Source organism: Schistocerca serialis, chromosome 7 (assembly GCF_023864345.2).
Source record: "Schistocerca serialis cubense isolate TAMUIC-IGC-003099 chromosome 7, iqSchSeri2.2, whole genome shotgun sequence".
Lineage (NCBI taxonomy): Eukaryota > Metazoa > Arthropoda > Insecta > Orthoptera > Acrididae > Schistocerca > Schistocerca serialis.
Window position 1 is genome coordinate 313,178,131 of NC_064644.1, and position 23,491 is coordinate 313,201,621.

General features: G+C 43.2%; 1 protein-coding gene across 2 annotated transcripts in view; it reads right to left on the reverse strand.

The window, feature by feature from the left end:
* Nucleotides 1-23,491, reverse strand: part of LOC126413333 (transmembrane protein 131) — a 374,881-nt gene that overhangs the window by 277,941 nt on the left and 73,449 nt on the right. For both annotated transcript variants that reach the window (XM_050083243.1, XM_050083244.1), the window contains exons 4-5: nucleotides 20,492-20,575; nucleotides 19,043-19,166 (exon numbers count right to left, since the gene is read on the reverse strand). In XM_050083243.1, coding sequence (XP_049939200.1) covers nucleotides 19,043-19,166; nucleotides 20,492-20,575 — 208 coding nt within the window. The remainder of the gene's footprint in view (nucleotides 1-19,042; nucleotides 19,167-20,491; nucleotides 20,576-23,491) is intronic.

Below are 23,491 nucleotides of genomic sequence, written 5' to 3' on the forward strand. Positions count from 1 at the left end.
ACTTCTTACTGGTCACTACTAACCACTATTTCCTCAACTCACTCTTAACATTCATCCTCACACACACATACGGAAATGCACGTTCCCACAAGCTCTTCTCATCAGACACCTTGCTTGGAATGTCAGTTTCCCCATTTACTTGAATTGCCCTGCATCTTTGTGTCCAGCAATAAGATCTTTCGTTCCTTGTTGGCGTGAAAAGAGAAGATCTTCCAGGTGATTTGCACCCCTTTCTTTGCAGTGTACACTTAAAGTGCAATCTGAAGGGCACTTATAGAGCAAGATGAGCTCTCTCTATCACCAGAGCTGCAGTGGCAGACAGAACTTTAAATGGAGCACTTATGATATTGGGGTTTACTTATGCCTAGAGCTACAAGTAAAATCAATTTTATATAAACAGATAAGCACAACCCGCATTAGTCATCTGACAATTTCATACACTCTTGAAAAGGAGAAATTAAGCTGTTGACATAATTTCCCACCATGAGTAGATTAGATTAGATTTGTTTTTCGTTCCATAGATCCATGCTGAGGAGATCCTCGTGGATGTGGAACATGTCAACTTTTTTTTTTCCACTGTTGGTTCCACATTGTTTTTAGCTGTAGCTGACGGTACTAGATAAACTACAGACAATACACATGCCATTAGATGCACACTCTTCATAAACAGAGTCCCACTACTTTTTACCCAACCCTCATATTTCTTTTAACTGATTCTTACCTGTGTTCATTGCAATACAGGTAATTTTGTAAAGAGTTTTCACTATCTCTACTAGGTGATAAGGAAATCCACATTCTGACACAATATTCCACAGGTTATCATGGCTTACACAGACAAAAGCCTTCTCAAGGTTGATAAAGGAGATATGGGTGTCTATCTTAAACTCTCTTATATTTTTCTATAACGTTCTTAATTATAAATACATTGTCTGTGCATGATCAATATGATCTAAATCCATTTTGTTCCTCAGAAATAACAGCTTCTGGGGTATTCTTCACATGGTTATTCATTATGTTTGAATACTGTTTGTAGCAAGTGTTTAGAACCCTGATGCCACAATAGTTTTTACAGTCACTGTGCTTTCCTTTCTTGAAAAAGAGACATTACTTCTACCTCATACCAAGGGTCTGGGATCTTGCTGTTCCTCCAACATTCATTTATAAATTGTAAAAACTTTTTACTTAGTGATAAGCCTCCGTGTTTAGTTAATTCTGCGTTTATTCCATCTCTTCCAGTAGCTTTCCTATTCTTCATGCATTTCAAAGCCTCTTGTAGTTCCTCCATAGTAATTGGATCTAATATTTCCTTGTACATACTTTCTCCAGTGTCATCTTTGGCATTCTGTGTATACCATAGGTCTGTATAATGATTCATCCATTGTTCATAGGGTATAATGTTCAGTGAGGCAGTATCGTTTTCTTCCTTACTAGGGCTTTTCTGGCTTTGTATGCACATTGTTATCTATCATATGTGGTAGTGTTCCAAGATGCTTGTGAATGAGTCCTATGCCTCTTGGCATGACTTGCACACTATTTGTTTTGCAGTGTTCCTTGTTATTTTGCATGTTTCCCTTCTCTCTGATGTTTTTGTCTGTAGAAACTTCAAACAAGCTATCTGTTTTTCTTCAATGGATTCTCTAATTTCTGTGTTCTAATTTCTGAGACGTTTTCCCCCCATCTGTTTTCTTCCTTTTAGCACGTGCTTTTGAAGTTGCTTCAATGATGTAGGTCTCAATATTATTCCAGTCTATATCAATGTCTTTATTGACTGATAGTGAAGCAAGCTTTTCTTGACATCTCTGCTTAAAATGTACCAATTAAATCAATGAATCACTCCTTATGTTTCTGAAGAAGGACGCAACTCTATTTTTGGCTTGAGACCAAGGAGCAATCAAAATATAGTATTTCCTCCTTTTCTAGCTAATGACTTCTGAATTAACTCCTGCACACCCCAAATGGATGAATCCCCAGTTCTGAAAGAATGTACAATTTTCATCCCCAGTGATTATGAGCCTTTCATAACCATAATACATTCATTCATTGGTTTATTTTCTTATAAGTTATATCTTGTCAAATCAACCATTTCACTTGACTATTTGCAATTCTTTTGATCTCCCAATAACTTCTGAATTATGTTCTGGTATTGTTCTTAAAGCACACTTTACTTGTGCATCATCTTGGTTCTCACCTAACATCCTGCCTTTAAATTTATTTATGAGAGAGGCGTCTACGGATAACAACCTGCCTTTAAATTTATTTATGAGAGAAGTGTCTGAGGATATGTCCAACTCACAAACCATTTGATTTCAACTGCCAGATAAAAATGCCTCCTCTACCCTTTACCATGCATTAAGATCTGCAGCTATATACATCCATGTTGCTTCTGTATGATTTATTACATCATTCTCCATTGTGACACCATGCGAGTTTTTTCTTATCCCTTGAAATCAAGTAAAAATTTGCTTGGTCCATCCAACATCCAATCTCTTGGGTACATACCCCACACTCATGCCATTTCATTTTCATTATAGGCCTAATCACGTCTTCTGTTTCATTATGTTTCCTCATCAATTTATTCATTTCCCTGTCACTCCATTCCTTGTCTGAATGCTCTTCACATTTGAAGTCCATGTCTTACTCACACAAAAGTGATGATTCACAGTGTGATAATCTTTCTGTTTAAGGCACACTGGAAGCTCAGTTTTGAGAGCTAGCATTCCCCGTCTAGCTCTCTCCTGCCCACTTTTATTGCATATGACACTTTTAAATATAAGATTCCACCAACCAGTTCTATAACTTAATTGTTAATTTGTACACTGCATCAAGTTCTTGCATCAGTTGTTGTAGTTTAACTGCACTTCAGGCAATGAGAAGAGCATATTCAGCAAAACAAAGATAATTCAAATGTGTCCCACTAACACATTATTTATTTTTATCAGTTCGGAGATCTGAGAATCCATCTCGGTTTGGTGACAATTTTCATGACATTTAATCTCTTCCATGATTTCTCTTCCAATTATAAATTTCTCACTATCCTGATAAACTCCAATGGTAGCTGTGGTAGCTGTAGCATTGATATACATATTTCTATGATTATTAACACAGCTTGAATCACTGCCTTGCTCCTCAAGGGCTGCTGGTGCAAATCTGGTTGAAATTCACTCAACAGATATCTCAAAATCTATGAATCCAAGTCAAAATGGTAAATCATATTCACTGTTCTATTCTAGTAAGATGCAGATTAAAAATAGATTGTAAGCTACAAAGAAAGAAACTCATCAGACAGGAAATCATGTGCATACATTATAAGAATTTATTTAACAATTAAGTCTGAGCACAATGGCTAGAGACAGCCATTTGTGTGTGTGTGTGTGTGTGTGTGTGTGTGTGTGTGTGAGGTTTGCCTTCTTGTGTAAATGTGTGTGTGTTTTCCTTTCTTTTCTGAAAAAGGCTTTGGCTGAAAGCTCAGTGTGTAATAGTGTTTTCATTACATCCTTCGCAATTGAAAGTGCCATCTTTATGGTGAGTTGCAATCTATGCTTTGCACAATAATATTATGAAAAGTATAGTATAAAATTGTTAATATTATTAACAATTATGGAATGGGTAGATTCCTATCCACCAGAAATATGACATTTGAGTTGCAGACAGGCACAGGGAAAAAACTGTTACACATTAAGCTTTCAGCCAAAGCCTTCATCAGAAAAGATAGAACAAACACGCATTCACACAAGCAAACACACTCCACAGACATATAACTGCTATCTTTCGCTGCTCAGGTCAGACCTAGTGCGTCAAATGAGAGCAACAATCTCTAGTGGAGTGGGATGAGGAGAGGGATAGTAGGGTACAGGTGGGGGGAAGAGGAAACAGTGCTGCCTGGCAAAGTAAGCAGAGAACAGAGGTGGAGACAATGCTACCTGCTGCAGCATCGAGAGGAGCAGAGATGGGGAAAGATTAGTGTGTGCAGAGAGCAGTACACAATGAGGGTGAGGGGACTTTAGTTGGGAAACTGTTGGGTGGAGTGTGTGGGTACAGTTGGTTACTGTAGGTTGAGGCTGGGATGATTTCAGAAGTGGAGAGTGCATTGTAAAAACAACTCATGCCTGCACGTTTCAGAAAAGCTGGTGGAGGGGGAGACAATCCAGATGGCCCATGTTATGAAGCAACCACTGAAATCAAGCATGTTACATTCAGCTGCACAGCTGTGTAACAGGATGGTCCACTTTGGCCCCGGGCCACAGTTTGACACTGGCCATTCATCCCAGTGGATAGTTCGTTGCTAGTCATGCCAACATAAAAGGCTGAGCAATGATTGCAACAGAGCTGGTGCACAACATGGCTGCTTTCACAGATGACCCTGCCTCTGATGGGACAGGACAAGCCTGTGAAAGGACTAGAACAGGAAGTGCTGGATGGGTGGATTGGGCAGGTCTTGTATGTGGGTCTTCCACAGGAATATGATCCCTGTGCCGAGGGAGCGGGATTAGGAGTGGCAGAGGATAGAACAAAATGTTGTGGAGGTTGGGTGGGCATCAGAACACCACTTTGGGAGGGGTGGGAAGGATCTTGTGTAGGATGTCCCTCATATCAGGGCATGACGACAGATAATCAAACTCCTGATGAAGGATGCACTTCAACTGTTCCAGTCAGGGGTGGTATTGAGTGATGAGGACGGTGCTCCTTTGCAGCTGATTCTTGGGGGTGGTGGGGGTATGTTGGGACATAGCACGGGAAATCCATTTGGTGACTACGTCTGGGGAATAGTGCCTCTCTGTGAAGGCCTTTGTAAGACCTTCAGCATACTGAGCAAGGGAGCTGCCTTCACTGTGGATATGCCAACCCCGGATGACTAGGCTGTAGGAGGTGGATTTTTTTGGTGTGGAAGGGATGGCGACTGTCAAAATGCAAATACTGTTGGTGGTTGGCTGGTTGGTTTAAAAGAGGGGGGAGGGACCAAACTGCAAGGTCATCGATCCCTCGTTCCGATTAAAATAATTACACAACGGTGAGTAAAATAATCGAGATATACACAATACGGCTGGAAGAAAGGAGAAAACCACAAGAATGATATAAGGGCAACAGATACGAAAATGGACAAAATAGGCCAAGAAAACCACAGAGAGACACAAGAAACATGTAGAAGAGTTCAAAACAAGAGGGCAGATTACCATGGATGGCTGACTATGAGAATAAAAAGGAGAAGCCAGCCACTCTGCAACACATTAAAACCTCCACCCTAAAAGCATTAGGGTGGAGGGCACAGAGGGACAAAGGACATGCGCTAAAACTTAGATCAAATGATAAAACCCACCCTCACGAATAAAACGTAAAACTAAAGCTGCTGTTGAGGCATTGTCACACAACACCGAAGGTAGAGTGCTGGGAACGTTTAAAGTCTGCTACAGAGTGGCTAAAAGTGGGCAGTTCAGCAAGAGGTGGATGACCATCATGTGTGAGCCACAGCGACACCAAGGTAGGTCCTCGCGACAGAGGAGGTAACCATGCGTTAGCCACGTATGGCCAATGCGGAGCCAGCACAGGACAACTGATTCCCAGCGAGAGGACTGCATGGAAGGCTTCCACATATTTGTAGTCTCCTTAATTACTCACAGTTTGTTGTGCATACTGTTACATAATTCCATCTCTCCCAAAGCCGAAAAATCCTGCGGCGTAAGACAAACGCAGGTCAGTTTCGGAGATACCCATCACCAGAAGTGATTTCCACTAGCCTGTTTGGCCAGCCTGTTGGCAAGTTCATTGCCTGGGATTCCGACGTGTCCTGGGGTCCACACAAACACCACTGAATGACGGGACTGTTCCAGGGCATAGATGAACTCCTGAATGGATGCTACCAAAGGTCGATAGCTTGTAGGCTGCTCAAGGAGTCAGTACATAGGAGAAATGACTCACCAGGGCGTGAGCGGACATGATCAAGAGCACGAGATATGGCCGCCAGCTCTGCAGTGAAAACACTGCAGCCATCTGGCAAGGAATGCTGTTCAATATGTCCTCCATGGACATACGCGAAGCCGAGATGAGCATCAGCCATCGAGCTGTCGGTGTAAACCACTTCATGGCCCTGGTACATGTTGAGAATCGAGTGGAAGTGATAGCGGAGAGACTCAGGGTTAACGGAGTTCGTAAGACCAAGTGAAAGGTCCAGAAGAATCTGCAGCCTAGGTGTACACCATGGAGGTGTACGTGAATGGACCTCGAGGAGAGGTGGTAATGGGAAGAGCTCCAGTTCAGGCAGACGGGACCGGATGAGAACTGCAATCCTAAGCCCTGACCTGGGCCGCCAATGCAGGAGATGAACCGCCGCGGTTGGGAAAATGAGACGCTAATTCAGATACGCAGAACTACGATTGTGTGCAACGTAACTGGCGAGCAGTTGTGCATGCCTAACCTTCAATGGAGGGACTCCGGCCTCCACGAGGACACTGATCACCAGACTTGTTCTAAAAGCTCCAGTTGCTAGGCGAATGCCACAATGGTGCACTGGGTCGAGTAAACACACTGTAAACCAGACTCCCATAATCAAGGCGGGATTGAACAAGGGCTCTGTAGAGCTGCAGCAGAATAGAGCGATCTGCACCCCAGTTGGTGTTGCTCAGGCAGCGGAGGGCATTGAGGTGCTGCAAGCACTCCCGCTTAAGCTGACGAAGGTGAGGCAGGGTCAATCAGGCATCCAGAACCAGTCCTAAGAATCAATATGTCTCTACACAGTACGTGGACCATCTTTAAGATAAAGTTCTGAATCTGGATGAATGGTACGCTGCTGACAGAAATGCGTGACACACGACTTCGCGGCTGATAACTGGAAGCCGTGTGCTAGAGCCCACGATTGCACCTTGTGAATGGCTCCCTGTAGGCTTCGCTCAGCAACACCAGTACGGAAGGGGCAGTACGAAATACAGAAGTCATCCGCATACAGAGAAGGTGAGACCGACAGCCCTATAGCTGCTGCTAGACTGTTAATAGCCACTAAAAATAGAGAGATACTCAATACAGAGCACTGTGGAACCCATTCTTCTGAATATGAGGGGAGCTATGGGAGGCACCGACTTGGACACGGAAAGTATGGAGCGACAGGAAGTTTTGGATATAAATAGGGAGTGGGCCCAGAGACCCCACTCATACAATGTGGCAAGGATATGATGTCGCCAGGTCGTTTTGTGTGCTTTACGTAAGTCAAAAATGACGGCTACCAGATGTTGGCATCTGGAAAAGGCTGTTTGGATGGCAGACTAGAGGGACACAAGATTATCAATGGTAGATTGACCCTGGCGGAAGCCACCCTGACATGGAGCCAGTAGGCCACATGACTCCAGGATCCAATCCAACTGTCGACACACCATATGTTCCAGCAGCTTAAAAAGAAAAGTTGGTGAAGCTGATGGGCCGGTAGCTATCCACATCAAGCAGGTTTTGACCTGGTTCGAGCACCAGAATGATGGCGCTCTCCTGCCATTGCGATAGGAAGATGCTATCGCACCAAACCTGCTTGAAGATGACGAGGATATGTCGCTCATAGTCAGACGAGAGACATTTAATCATCCGACTGTGGATCCGATTCGGTCCAAGAGCTGTGTCAGGACAATGTGCAAGGGTGCTGAAGAGCTCCCACTCTGTAAATGGGGTGTTATAGGGTACACTGTGGCATGTAGTGAACAAGAGTACTTTCCCTTCCATCTGTCGTCTGAGGGGTCGAAAGGCTGGGGGGTAGTTCAATGCAGAGGCTCGAGCATAGTGCTCAGCAAAGTGCTTGGCAATCGCGTTTGCGTCAGTAGATAACACACCATTGATGTTAATGCCAGGGACATCTGTTGGGGTCTGGTATCCAAAAAGACATCTGATCTTCGTCCAGACTTGGAATGGTTGACAAGTACATCTCCCAACACTCCTGTTTCAGTCATTTTATAAGCTGATGAACACAGGCACAGAACCACTTAAAGGCTACTGGGTGCTCTAGGGAAGGGTGCCACTTATGTCGCTGTAGAGCTCGCCGACACTGTAATTGCCTCAGTGACTTACAGCAACCACCAAGGGATTGTATTTCGCCGGGGGCACCCTAAAGAACAAGGGATCGTGTTTTCCACCGCAGAAACAATCGTTGTAGTGACCTGCTCATCAACAACATCAATGGCACCATGTGGGGGAGATTCAGCGGTGACAGCAGAGGTGAAGACTTCACATTCTGCCTTGTTTAAAGCCCATCTGGGTAGGCGTCCGTGGCCATGACACCAGGAGAGTGACAGGAAGATGGGGTCACTACCACACAGGTCGTCATGTGCTCTCCAGTGGATATAGATGGGAGAAGGCAGAGCTACAAACTGAGAGATCAATGGCCAAATGTGTGCCATGTGCCACACTGAAATGTGTGGGGGCACCTCTATTTAAGAGGCAGAGGTCGAGTTGTGATAGTAAATTTTCGACCTCCCTACCTTGGCCAATAATCATGGTGCCACTCCACAAGGGGTTATGCGGGTTAAAATCTCCCAAAAGGAGGAAACGTTTAAGGAGTTGATCGATCAGTGCAGCCAATCGATCAGTGCAGCCAATACGTTCACGGGTACTGCAACATCTGGAGGAAGATATACACCGCAGACAGTTATTTCCTGCGTCGTCCTTATCCTGACAACCACAGCTTCAAGAGGGGTTTGAAGAGGCAAAGGTTCACTACATACTGAGTTCAGGACATAGACTCAAAGTCCACCTGACACTCTATTATAGTCGATACGGTTCCTGTAATATCCCTTATAGTCACGGAGGGCAGAGGCCGCATTGCCGGGAACCAGGTTTCCTGGAGGGCAATGCAGAAAGCAGCTGTAAAGCTTAACAGTTGCCATAGCTCAGCCAGGTGATGGAAAAAACTGCTGCAATTCCACTGGAGGATTATGTGATCGTGAGACTGGGGAGGCATGAAACACTCAATGAGGCAGTCTATGCCTCAGGGTCACCTGCTGCCACCAGATCGATCCTGTGCAATCGACATCCATTGTGTCTGAGGGCCCAGCTGGGTCTAGGTCTTCAGTGGACGCCATAACCTCCACCTCATCCTCAGACACAGAGCTTGTAGGTACTGGTGGTGTAGGTGGCATTGCAGTGCCTTGGTTCTTGGACGTTTTTTACTTTTTAGGTTTCTCTCACTGCTCCTTAGGTTTGCTGGCTGGGAGGGTTTCACTGATTCAGTCTCAGGGACTGAGGAGAGTCGTGAACCCCTAAGACCAGCTACCTGTGGTTGTTTCATCCACTGGCAGATGTCAGCTTTGCCACTCGTAGGAACCTGGGAAGGGAGTGACCCAAGGAATCCCTTCCTGATGAGAGGAGTCGAAGAAGACTTACGCTTCTTCAGCTGAGAAGTGGGGACTGACGTCCCCAATGGTTGGGTGGGGTGGAGGTAGGAGGGGGAGGGGTGGGGGGCTGTTGCTCCTGAAGTAGGTTGTGCAGGAGCAACAGGAAGGAGGGAAATGCCCCCCACCATCAAGGGGGCAGGTGCAGTCTGACGTCTCTAAGAGCCAACTGTACACAGCAGAACGGAAGATGGTATAACTGTTGTAGCGGTGGCGTAGGTTGACGTCATATGCACAGAATGTATCCTCTCATATTTTCTCTTAGCCTCAGTGCAAGTCAGTCAGTCCAAGGTCTCGTATTCCATTATTTTTCCTTCTTTCTGGAGAATCCTGCAGTCTGGCGAGCAAGGTAACAGGTGCTCTCCACAGTTGACACAAATGGGAGGTGGGGCACAAGAAGTACTGGGATGTGAAGGACCTCCACAATCCCAACAGGAGATCCTGGAACTACAGTGGGAAGACATATGGGCGAACTTCCAGCACTTAATGCACTGCATCAAGTGAGGGATATATGGCTTTACGTCACAGTGGTAGACAATCAGCTTGACATTCTCGGGTAATGAAGGCACCGGTGTAAAAACCTGATTATTCCTCGGCACCAGACGAAATGGACTCCTTGCCGATCTAAATTGGCGTGCAGCTCATCGCCAGACTGCAAAAGAAGGTCCCTGTGATATACGATACCCTGGACCATGTTTAAGCTCTTATGGGACATGATGGAAACAGAAACATCCCCCAGCTTGTCACAGGCGATTAGTGCCCGTGACTGAGCAGAGGATGCTGTTTTGAACAAGACTAACCCTGACCACATTTTGGATAAGCACTCCACCTCCCCAAACGTGTCCTCTAAATGCTTCACAAAAACCTGAGGTTTTACTGACAAGAAAGATTCCCTATGAAGCCTTTCACGATGGAGTCCTTGAATAAAATGTTCTCGGTTTACTTGCTGCGTCAAATTTGGATAAAATCCCGAGCTTTCAATAACTACCTCTGTCATCTTCGTCAGGGGTAAAACTGACTGTCATGGACCGGCGAGGCTTCTGCTTTTATAAGCAGTGGATGGCTTCCCATTGGCTGAATGACGTCACAGTGAAAACGGCACATACGGAGGTGGCGGCCTCTCTGTCCATAGATTTTGTTTGCGCGCTTTATCCAGCGTTGCTTGCAGCGCCATCCATCACAACAGGCAGAGAACTGCGAGGAATGTAAGCAGTCAAGCTCTGCGCCCTTTCTTTATCAACTGCACGCTTCCATGCATTGCTGAGTGCATATCTGGAGTCTCTGTTGAAATTATTTTCATATAGTCTAATTTCAACTGCTTCCCTGATGACAGAGTCCCAATAGTCTGAAGCGCGAGCAAGTATCCTTGTTTCATTGAATAAAATCTTATGTTTATTGAACAAACTGCGCTCAGCCACTGCTGATTTTTCTGGATACCTGCATTTCAGGTGACGCTGATGTTCCACACAGCGATCAGCAACAGTTCTTATAGATTGGCCCACATAATTTTTGCCATACTCGCAAGAAATGCTGTAAATTTCCAGTACTCTCAGGCCGAGATTATCTTTCACGGGTCGCAACATTTCCTTAATCTTCCTGGGTGTCTGGAAGACTGGTCTGATTCCCTGCTGGCTCAGGACTCTACCGATCTTGCTGGTCGTTGCACCACAGAATGGTAACCACGCGATGTGTTGGTCCTCTTGATCTGTTCGAAGAGCGTCCTTCCAGGTTTCTTCGCCAGGGTAGATCTGATATCACGATCAGAATATCCATTTTTTCTGAATACCGTCATCAGATGGTTAATCTCTGAGCCAAAATGATCCTTGTCCAAAATAGACCTTGCTCTGTGTACCAAGGTATTCAGCATAGCTCTCTTCTGGGTCGGGTGGTGAAAACTATGTGCATTTAGATATAAATCTGTATGCATCGGTTTTCTGTACACAGAATGTCCGAGACGTCCATCTGATTTTCGCTCCCACCAGCACATCTAAGGAGGGTAACTCCCTATCCTCCTCCACCTCCACTGTAAATCTTATTCTGGTGTATACTATTCAAATGATCAATGAACTGCTGCAGTGCCTCATTGCCATATGGCCATATTAAAAATGTATCGTCAACATACCTGAAGAAGCAGGTTGGACGTAAGGCTCATCATTCGAAATCCTCCATGAAAAAGTTAGCTAGGGGTTGTGACAGTGGCGAACCCATGACTGTTCCGTCAGTCATTTTGTATTATTTTCCACCATACAAAAAATAGGTGGTCATACAGTGTGTCGAAATAACTTAAGTATTTCAGGAGAGAAATGAGCAGCCAACAGTTTTAACATATCTTCCACCGGTACCTTTGTAAACAAAGAGACCACATCTAGGCTGATAATGATGTCATTCGGACCTATCCTCATCTGCTTTATGATGTCAACAAACATTTTTGAGTTATTAATATGATGGCTACAGTGCCCGACTACAGGTGTTAATAATTTGGTTAAGTATTTTGCCAACCGATATGTAGGAGACCCAATAGCACTAACAATAGGTCTCAACAGGACCCCATCCTTATGGACCTTGGGTAGACCTTATAACCTAGGTGACCTTGGTCGTAGGTTCTTGACTAGTTCTTCTGGGAGGCCAGAGTTCTTCAGTAGCTCCCCTGTCTTCCTGCTAAGTGCTGCTGTGGGATCCCGTTTATGAATCCGGTACATGGTATCTTCAAATAATAGGGCCACTTTCTTATGATAGTCGGTAGATTTGAGGATAACTGTGGCATACCCTTTGTCGGATAGTAGCACAACTAACTCTTCATCATTCCCAACGATTTCAATGCCAGTTTCTCCACTCTGCTTACATTGGTCTTAGGAGGCTTGGCTGTTGCTAAAATCCATCTAGTGGCAAGCCTTACCTCATCTGCTGCCTCTTCAGGAAGGTGATGAACCACCTGTTCTACTCCACTGATAATCTCAGCCACTGGTAGCTTTTGTAAGCTGGAGAAAAGTTCAGTCCCTTACTGAGAACCGAGATGATGGCGTCATCAATTACCTTGTCAGAGAAGTTGATAACAGTGCGATGTACATCGCTGGACCCAGAAATTCCTTTTCCATGGTTAAGGCGCATAAATTTATCAGCCTGTTTTGCTGTAGTCTTGCTTAAATTAGCTCACTGATGTGCAGCCAAGGTCATGTCTATCCATTCCCAGTTTCAAGGTGACAAAACTGCAGACAAAAACAGATGGCAACTATGTAAGGAGCAAGCGTTGGAACCCAGTTTATACCTCGTATGATGTATCCTCTCCCTGACGATCGCATGACTGCTACATATCGGTCAGAAAAATACTTAAACAAGTTATTAGCACCTATAGTCAGACACTGTAGCCATCATATTAATAACTCAAAAATGTTTGTTGACACCATAAAGCAGATGAGGATAGGTCCGAATGACATCGTGATCCGCCTAGATGTGGTCTCTTTGTTTACAAAGGTACCAGTGGAAGATACATTCTGTTGGCTGCTCATTTCTCTCCTGAAATACTTAAGTTATTTTGACACATTTTGACGACCACTTATTTTTTGTATTGTGGAAAATATTATGAAATGACTGACAGAACAGCCATGGGTTCGCCACTGCCATAAGCTATAGCTAACTTTTTCATGGAGGATTTCGAAGAACGAGTGTTGAACGGTGCTCCCTCACGTCCATCATGCTTCTTCAGGTATGTTAAGGATACATTTTTAATCTGGCCACATGGCAGTGAGTCACTGCAGCAGTTTGTTGATCATTTGAATGGTATACACCAGAACATAAGATTTACAGTGGAGGTGGATAAGGATGGGAAGTTACCCTTCTTAGATGTAAAGATGGAGCAAAAATCAGATGGACGTCTCAGACATTCTGTGTGCAGAAAATCGACACATACAGATTTATATCTAAATGCACGTGGTTTTCACCACTCAGCTCAGAAAAAGAGAGCTACGCTGAATACCTTTGTACACAGAGCAAGGACTATTTTGGAGAAGGATCGTCTCGGCTCCAAGGTTAACTATCTGACGACGGTATTCAGAAAAAATGGATATTCTGATCATGATATCAGAAGGACGCAGCTCGAACAGATCAAGAGGACCAACACATCGCACGGCTACCATTCTGCAGTGCAACGACAAGCAAGATCAGTAGATTTCTGAGCCAGCAGGGAATCAGACCAGTCTTCCAGACACCCACGAAGATTAAGGAAATGTTGCGACCCGTGAAAGATAATCTCGGCCTGAGAGTACCGGGAATTTACAGCATTCCTTGCGAGTGTGACAAAAATTGTGGGCCAGTCTATAAGAACTGTTGCTGATCACCGTGTGGAACATCAGCGTCACCTGAAATACAGGTAGCTAGAAAAATCAGCAGTGGGTGAGCACAGTTTGTTAAATAAACATAAGATTTTATTCGATGAAACAAGAATACTTGCTCACACTTCTGACTATTGGGACTCTGTCATCAGGGAAGCAGTTGAAATTAGACTATGTGAAAATAATTTCAACAGAGACTCCGGATATGCACTCAGCAATGCATGGAAGTGTGCAGTTCAGTTGATAAAGAAAGAGTGCAGAGGGAGACTTCTTACATTCATCGCAGTTCTCTGCCTGTTGTGATGTATGGCGCTGCAAGCAACGCTGGATAAAGCGCGCAAACAAAATCTATGGACATAGAGGCCGCCACCTCCGTACGCGCCGTTTTCACCGTGATGTCATTCAGCCAATGAGAAGCCATCCACTGCTTGTAAAAGCAGAAGCCTCACTGTTCCACAACAGTTAGTTTTACCCCTGACGAAGATGAAAGAGGTAGCCATCGAAAGCTCGGGATTTTATCCAAATTTGACGCGCCAATTAAACCGATAACTTTTTATGCATGAAAGATTCCCCATCAACTCTCGTACATACAAGGTACTGGGGTGAATAAGCTTTGCTGCCATCCTCTGCCTGGGTTCTTCCCATGGTGTGGCCAGGGATTGGGGGGGGGGGGGGGGGGGATGGACGATTTGGGGTTGTATTTCCTAGCACTGAAGTTAAACTTTGATTGCTTAGAGACTGCTGGTCTTTGACCACCAGCATGAGATGACGTACTATGCTTCATGGTGTGTCATCCACCCTGATGCCACCCACACCGACCAGGCACCCTCCCCACGTGCACCACCCAGCTGCAGCAAAGGCCACCTGACAGGATGGCCATTGCTGGAAGTCATGATGCTCCAGGGTGACGGGCATCTACTCCTCGGCATATGTGGGGGAGTTAACTGCGCAACCATCAGCAGAGCGATCCCTGGGTGATCAGGAGGCTACAACCAACAGGGTATATGGCGGCCCCACAGCAACAGACTAGCTACAGTGTTGGATATCAGGCACAAACAAGCTAAGAAGTCCATTATCGGTGACAGTGCAGAAAAGGATACTGCACAGAGGATGGAGGAAAACGCACCCAGGAGGGTGACCTCCCCCAACAGCTGGAGAATGAGCAAAAGTGCAGATCCATGCAACAAAGGATGTGAGGGGTCTCAGTGCACAATGGACACTATGCACCATGTAAGGCGCCCTTCCCCAACTGGCTCGCTCTTAGGGAAAATTTTGAAAAATTGAGGTCAAACCCTACAGGGGACCATCACGTAAAGACCGAAATGTGTGAGACTCCTTTTAGGCGCCACTTAGGACAGGCAGAAATACCTCGGGCCTATTCTAACCCCTGGACCTGCAGGAGGATGTTGGTGGTTGGTGGGTTTAATGTTGAAAGAGGTATGGATGGAACCCTCAGAGAGGAGGTCGTCAGTGTGCAGGAAGGTGGTACACTGGATTGAGAAGGACCAAGTGAAGTGCATCGAAGAGAGGGTTTTGAGATAATTTAAAGGATTGAGAACACGGTGTCTTGACCCTGAGTCCAGATCATAAAAATATTGTTTAGTAATAAAGAGATCTGCCTGACTAAATAAAGCAACAAGTTCAGCACACGAGAAAGTGAAGGTAAGACAGATAGAGACAAAAGTTACAATCATTTAACAAACGTACCTAGGCAAAAGATGATGGTGTAGCTGCAAAGAAGCCAAATGAAACGAAAATCTCAAACGGATGAGGCAACTAATTAAGAATACACAATATTTTTAAAAATGATGATATAATACTATACAATATGCTGAATTAAACATATGAAGAACTACCTTCAAGAGGATGTGAAAAAATATAGCGAAAAATGGATTAGAGAAACAAGTGAAACTGGTAAGAGTATGAGGAAGACAAAATATGAACCTGTAATGGGTTGGTACACATTTCAACAGTTCAAATGGCACAGAACGTGAAAATATTATGAAAAAGAAAGTTGCTACTCACCATATAGCAAAGATGCTGAGTCACAGGTAGGTACAACAAAAATATTTTCACACTTAAAGCTTTCAGCCAAAGGCCTTTGTCAACAATAGACACACACACACACACACACACACACACACACACACACACACACACATATAGGCAAACGCAACTCACACACGACTGCAGTCTCAGGGAACTGAAACCACACTGTGATCATCAGCAGCAGTGCATGATGGGAGTGGCGACTGGGTGGGGGGAAGGAGGATGCTGGGGTGGAGAGGGGTAGGGACAGTGTGGTGGGGATGCCGGACAGTGAAGTGCTGCAGGGTGGGCGGCAGGCAGGGGAGAGGGTGGGGGAAGTAGTGGAAAAGGAGAGAAATAGAGAGGACCACTTCCCGCACTCCAACCTTCTACATGCTTCCTAAAGTCCATAAACTTAACCACCCAGGATGCCCCATTGTGGCCAGTTACTGTGCCCCCACTGAGAGAATCTCAGCTCTCATAGACCAACACCTTCAACCTATTACCTGGAACCTAGCCTCCTATATAAAAGATACCAACCATTCCCTCGGTCGACACTCCACAGTTCCTGTCCCTTTACCACACGGTGCCCTGCTCGTCCTATTGGTGCCACCTGCCTGTACACTAACATTCCCAATGCCCATGGCCTCACCACTATTGAACACTACCTTTTCCAATGCCCGATAGATTCCAAACAACCTCCTTCCTAGTTGCCATGACCAACTATATACTCACCCACAATTACTTCTCCTTTGAAGGCATTACCTACAAACAAATCTGGGGTATGGCTATGGGCACCCGCATGGCACCATCCTACACGAACCTATTCATGGGCCACCTAGAGAAATCCTTCCTAAACACGCACGCAGAACCCTAAACCCCTCACCTGGTTCAGACTCACTGATGACACTTTTGCTATCTGGATCAAAGGTGAGGACACCCTAACCACATTCCTCCAGAACATCAACAACTTCTCACCCATTTGCTTCACCTGGTCATACTCAACCCAACAAGCCACCTTCCTAGATGTTGACCTCCACCTCAAAGATGCCTACATCAGTATCTCCATCCACATCAAACCTACTAACCACCAGCAATACGTCCACATCGACAGCTGCCACCCATTCCACCCAAGAAGTGCCTCCAATACAGCTTAGCCACCTGTGGTCGTCACATCTGCAGTGATGAGCAGTCCCTCTCGAAATATACCATGAGTCTCACTGAAGCCTTCACTGACTATAATTATCCTCCCAACCTTGTACAAACACAAATCTCCCATGCCTTATATTTCCAGTCTCTCACCGACTCCCAAAGCCCCACTGTCCGGCCACAGAGGAGCATTTCACTCATACCTCAGTACCACCCAGGACTGGAGCAACTGAATTACATTCTCCACCAGGGTTCTCATTACCTCTCGTCGTGCCCTGAAATGAGAGATGTCCTGCCCACTATCCTTCCCACCCTCCCATAGTGGTATTCTGCCGTCCACCAAACCTACACAATATACTCGTCCATCCTGACACAAACCTGCTCCCAATTCCTTACTTCATGGCTCATACCCCTGTAATAGACCTAGATGCAAGACCTCTCCCATACATCCTCCCACCACCACCTATTCCAGTCCAGTCACTAATATCTCCTGTCTCATCAAAGGCAGGGCTACCTGTGAAACCAGTCATGTGCTCTACAAGCTAAGCTGCAACCACTGTGCTGCATTCTATGTAGACATGACAAGCAACAAGATGTCTGTCCACATGAATGGCCACCGACAAACTAAGGCCAAGAAACAACTGGACCACTCTGTTGCTGAACATGCTGCCAAACATGATATTCTTCATTTCAATGACTGGTTCACTGCCTGTGCCATATGGATCCTTCCCACCAACACCAGCTTTTCTGAATTGCACAGGTGGGAACTCTCCCTGCAATACGTCCTAAGTTTCCGTAACCCTCCTGGCCTCAATCTTCGTTAGTTGCTGTCCTCACCCATCCAGCCCCTTACCTGCTCCCACTCCAGCACTACACAGCCGTCATTCCACCACCACACAGACTTTTTATTTATTTATTTATTTTATTTCTCTCTATTTTTCTCCTTTTCTGCTACATCCCTTCCCCCTCCCCACCCCTCCCCTGCCCACCACCCAACCTGCAGCACTTCACTGTCCGCCATCCCCACCATACTATCCCTACCCCTCCCCACCCCAGCCTCCCCCTTTCCCCCACCAAGTCGCCACTCCCATCATGTTCTGGTGCTGCTGTTCGCAGTGTGGTTTCAGTTGCCTGAGACTGCAGTCATGTTTGTGAGTTGCGTTTGCACAAGTATGTGTGTCTATTGTTGACAAAGGCCATTGGCCGAAAGCTTTAAGTGTGAAAATATTTTTGTTGTGCCTATCTGCAACTCGGCATCTCCACTATATGCAAGTAGCAAACTTTCATTCTCATAATATTGTTACATTCCATCCTGGATTTTCAACAGTAAGTAAAAAGATTGAGAAAATATTACAAATAATCCAAGATTTCTTTAAAAAACTGTGTAGTTAAAGATATGAATCAGAAACACACTTAATAATGAAAATAATACAATCTGGAATATGCCGGATAGGAAGCCACTTGAGAAATGAAAAAACAAGAGTCATCTGGAGATGATGACATTACAACAGCTGCGGCGCAAAATGGACCTGTAAAATTATTTTCAGACTGTCTGAGCACTAAATCAATACCCCAAAAGTGAAATAACATTTTATTTATCTACTTCACAAGAAAGGGGACAGGCAATACACAAAGAAGTTTAAATTTATCAACATCCTCTCTGTAATATACAACATGGCCACTAAAATTGCCAGCAACCACACAGAGAAAAACACTGGATTTTAATCAGGCAATGAAAGATGCTGGCTTTAAAATAGGATACAAAACAAATGTACACCATCTGCAAGTTGACACTATACAAATGAGTTACACAGTTAACAAAAAAATGTATGAGTGTATTTTCCTATATTAGTTCCTAACTTACACTTTTATGCTTCAGTAAGTTTAAGCTAAACACAGACAAGTAAAAACTGCAGCTACTGTGATGTGAGATGGTTGGGAAACATCTGCTTCTGGCTTAAAAATATGACATGATTGTGAAACTGAAGCAGAGTTGATCAGCTATTGCATGGGAAACACACATCAAATCTTTAGCGCAGATGAATGTTTTCTTCCATTTTTAAATCCTGCTCTCCGTGCTTTTATTTTAGCAGATCAGAAAGTTGTATGTCACCCTGCTTAATATATAATGACTTGCAAATTTTCAGTATTCCTTAAGATTAAAGATTCTAAAATTCTTACCTTGTCCTCAAAAAATGAACTATGAAAATGGACAGTATTTCCAGATATTGAAGACATGTGTATTGTTTTATTGTTATTTACATTAAAAAGAGTGACTTTTTCATGATGTGGAATTCCCAGATACCTGCATCAGAAATAGAAAAAAAAGTCTGTTAACATGGATAATTTTTTTAATGCGCACTGTGTTGAATAAAATCAATATTTAAGTATGGAAAATTTTTTTAAACAACAGTGTTTTGAATAAAATTATTGTTTGAAGTAAAATTCACATTTCATACTTTACTAACACATTACACTGAAAATTACCTTAACACAACAATGACAAAAACACATTTCAGTACATCTCCTTTGAAGAGTACGAGGATTGATGGACCCATTCATCTCAATATAACTTGCTTCCACAAAAGAAATCACAATTAAAAATAACAACCCTAGTTTTCAAGCCTCTGTGATATCACTTTCCTCACTCATATACACCAAAAGTTTTTTCCACTGCTTTCTCATAAAGAGTGTAATACATCTCTAAGAAAACTGGCACACTGGATAAAGTAATTAACCTCTTCGGCTTTATATGAAATTTGTTCTATCACTATAAATGTGGGAGAGTGATAAGAAAAGCAGATGTCATAATTAAGTTTTTTTCTTTCTTCCTCTTTTTTTTTAAAAAAAAATATTCATAATTCATTTCAAACGCGTGCAATGAAACAAATTCCTCACTTTTTGCAATAACAGAAAGTAACAGAACTCTTTCCAGCAAAGATATCATCCATGGCAACAAAAAAGGGTACAGTAATACACTGTGAGGTATGATAAGCCCTCTGTTCTTCTAGGAGTGTAGTACTCATAATGAACAATGATGCCTCAGTGTGTTCGTGCAAAATAGTACGAACAGCAAGTGGATAACTGTAAAGGTTCATTTACCTCTTGATATGACAGGCATAGTCTCCCTCCTTGAATTTTTTTAGTACTGCAACATTATTATTACTTAATGATGAAAGAGGTCGATGTAAGGAAGTCTCTACAAGGCTACAGATACACTCCCCTGAGCTGAATACAGTACACAGGTGAGGACAGTCTTCTTCAAGCACCATAGACATCATCCCACATCAGTGATTTCCCATCAGCTCTCATGAAAAAGCGGTTTTCTTTTCAAATGAGAACTCTCTATGACTACTGCTAACTGAAACAATGCACCCAAGATCTGGGCTGTAGCGCATGTGTAGAAATTTGCAACCATATAATGGAAGATGATGTGATGTGTCAGTCAGAGCTTCAAATTGCAAGAATTCCCTGGTACTCTTTGTAAAAGCCCTGCACACCTATGACCAAATCTATTCAATATTTGTAATCCATTAAATGGATCATTTCCCTTAAATGATACAGAAAAATGGCAAAAAATAATACTTTTTAAACTTTCACACTAATCTACATTTATTGTTTTCCACAAACCTCTGTTTAAAATCCAAATGTGGTGGTTCAAACTTCAAGTGCAACTGAGAACTATAAATAGAGCGTTCATCTAAAGTGGGAACCCTGAAATTAAAAGAAGAACAAATATGTTACATATATACACATTACCAACATATATTGTATAGTTAAATAAATAAGAAGCAAAGTAAAAGTCATTTATCTTCAAAAATTCTTATTTGTGTAACAGAAAGCTGCTGCCCTGATATCCAACAATTAACAATAAATAATGAATGAAACAAATAAAAAAAATTAAATAAATGGTGTATCACCAGCAATAATATTTCACTGTACATTAATACAGTTTGATTGTGTATGCCTAAAAGCATACTAAGGCTGCACTAACACATAAACAACACATCAAGAAAAATACAGCACAAATTAGTAATAAGTCATAAAAACAAATGATGAGTTCCTGTATTTTGGTCACTTGGAGACAATGAATGGCTGGATTCCAATAAAAATAAGGAAGAGAGTTATTTTAGTGAATTAAATAGTTCAAAAAACTGCATTTAGTAACTCCACTTTAGTGACACTCACTGGTATCATTACCATTGTTACCATACAATGAAGTTATTGATTGTGTCTTGCCGCTGGCGTACTTTACATACAACCTGAATCTCTTAGGAAATTCCATGATGGGATATCAACCTTATTAGGAAAAGGATAGACTGGTACACACTGTTAAGATGACCCACTGAGTTGTAGACAGGCACAAAAAAAAAGACTGTTACACATTATAGTCTTTGGCCAAAGCCTTCTTCAGCAAAGAAAACACACACATTCCCGTTGAGAGGTGGGGTGTGGGAGAAAACACGGGGAGCAGAAAAGGAGAGGAGCAGGGAAAAGTAAAGAATGGACAGCTGCCCTGGCAGAGGGTGGCACATTATGAGAGTGAGGGGACATGAAAAAGTATAGTACTTGGAAGGAGATTATCACTTTATTTCTAATAAAATTATTCGCCATATTTTTTGATCACACCTTGTATTTCTATGTTCATGTAGTCTTGCAGACAACAAAGAAGCACATGAGAAGCGTCAGGATTTAGCAGCTCCAAACTCCCCACTCACAGCAGTTTCTAATCACTCGACAATTGTTGGTAGGTTGGTTGATTGGCAGTTAAGGAACTAACCAGTGAGTGCATCAGTCCCTCAGTTAAGAGGCTTCACCTGTAGTTAGTGATGTCAGCAAGAAATTTGATCAAATTATGAAAGTATCTAGAAGTTGTGAGGGTGCCTTGAAAGCAATACTGATGCAAGATCTATGAAATAAGTTAAAGAGAAGTAGAAGTATATGGTTCAGGCCAGTATGTCTGTCGGAGGAGATGAGGGGTCTCTCATGGCGCATCTGTGGTGAGAGAAACCCCATCTGCATAGACTCTACCCCCTTCCCCTACCACAACCAACCCAAATTAAGCTCGAAGGCAGTTACGGAGCACAGAATATTTCCTAGCTGAGGGAATCATAATAGTAGAAGTGAGATGGCCAAAAATGTAATGATTATCTGCTGCACCCAAGTAAAAGAATAATGTGAGGGAAATAATCATGCCAGTAGGTGGGTGGGGCCAAGCGAGTGTCCTTATGGGCTCTGCACATGACGGGGGCTGTCCCACCCTCAATCTGTTACAAAGTAATGAAGAGGGAAACAGCAACCACTATTCCTCATAGTACTGCTAAAAGGGAAAATGGGGTAGCCACTATTCATCATAGTACTACTGCTAGAAGGGAAAATAGGGTATGTCAGCTAAATGGGGCTAATCACACCTGAAAGCAATTAAAACAGAGTAAAAGAGGGATGACTAAGGCAGGAAGACATTGAAGCAATTCAGAGACATGCTGCTAGATTTGCTACCAATAGATTCTGTCAGCATGCAAATATTATGGGGATGCTTCATGAACTCAAATGGGAGTCTCTGGAATCATGAAGCACTATCACGGAAATTTAGAGAACCTGCATTTGACGCCATCAGCAGAACAATTCTACTAAAGCCAATGTCTATTTACAAGTGGAACAGGAAAGAAAATGACTAGCAGAGCTCTGTGGTATCCTCTGCCATGCACCATATGGTGGCTTGCAGAGTCTGTATGCAGAACTCGCTGAAAATCAGATCAGGCAACAGAGGTGTTCTTAAATTTCTCTTTCCCAGAACTCGCTATATCAGAAAACATCTACTTTGCACACGTATAAATTCTTTTATATTATCTGCCACTATTATTATTATTTTATTATTATTACTGGAAGCAGTAGAAATCATTTTATTACTATTTGTCATATTAAAATTATTGTTATTTCTGAGGTACCCAAGATGCAAAAAAAAGGTACTGTGTGTGTGAAACCTTGGTCCAATGTAAGAGATGTCCTGATGGTCCTTATTTGATCAGGTTAAATAATTAAATATTTCACTATGTAGTAATGATATTAATGTTCGCCTTACAACGTAAACAGATAAGCATTTCTATGGGCACCTGTAAAACACTGAAAGATCAGTGCTGTTTCAGTTCAGTCTGTACTACTCTTTTTATCATACCAAGTTCAGCACTGCAATATTAAATTATTACTACAAATTTTTCAATTAAATAGAATCTGGGAAATACATGTAACCAGCAACCCCACCCCCCAACTTTGCATGGGTAGCACTAAGTAAGTGTCTATGGCCGATCGACTTGCTGGTGTAGTAGTGAATTTGTTTATGGGCCACTTCATACTGCTGTGCTTAAAGCTCTGAGAACAAGTTTATGTAATCTTCTTAGCAGACATGAATGTTCTCTATTCCATATGTAATTGATGTTTGGAGTGACATCTAATGGCAACATTGAGGGCACACCATCATTTAATTAATTTGTTTACAACCAATATAAATAACATATGTGATTCAGTAGATATGTCTTTCAATTTGTAGCATGTCATGTACTGCAGGAAGGCTGAGTGGATCATATCCAAAAGGCTCGATTAAAAGAAAATGAAACAAAGAAACATGCCTGA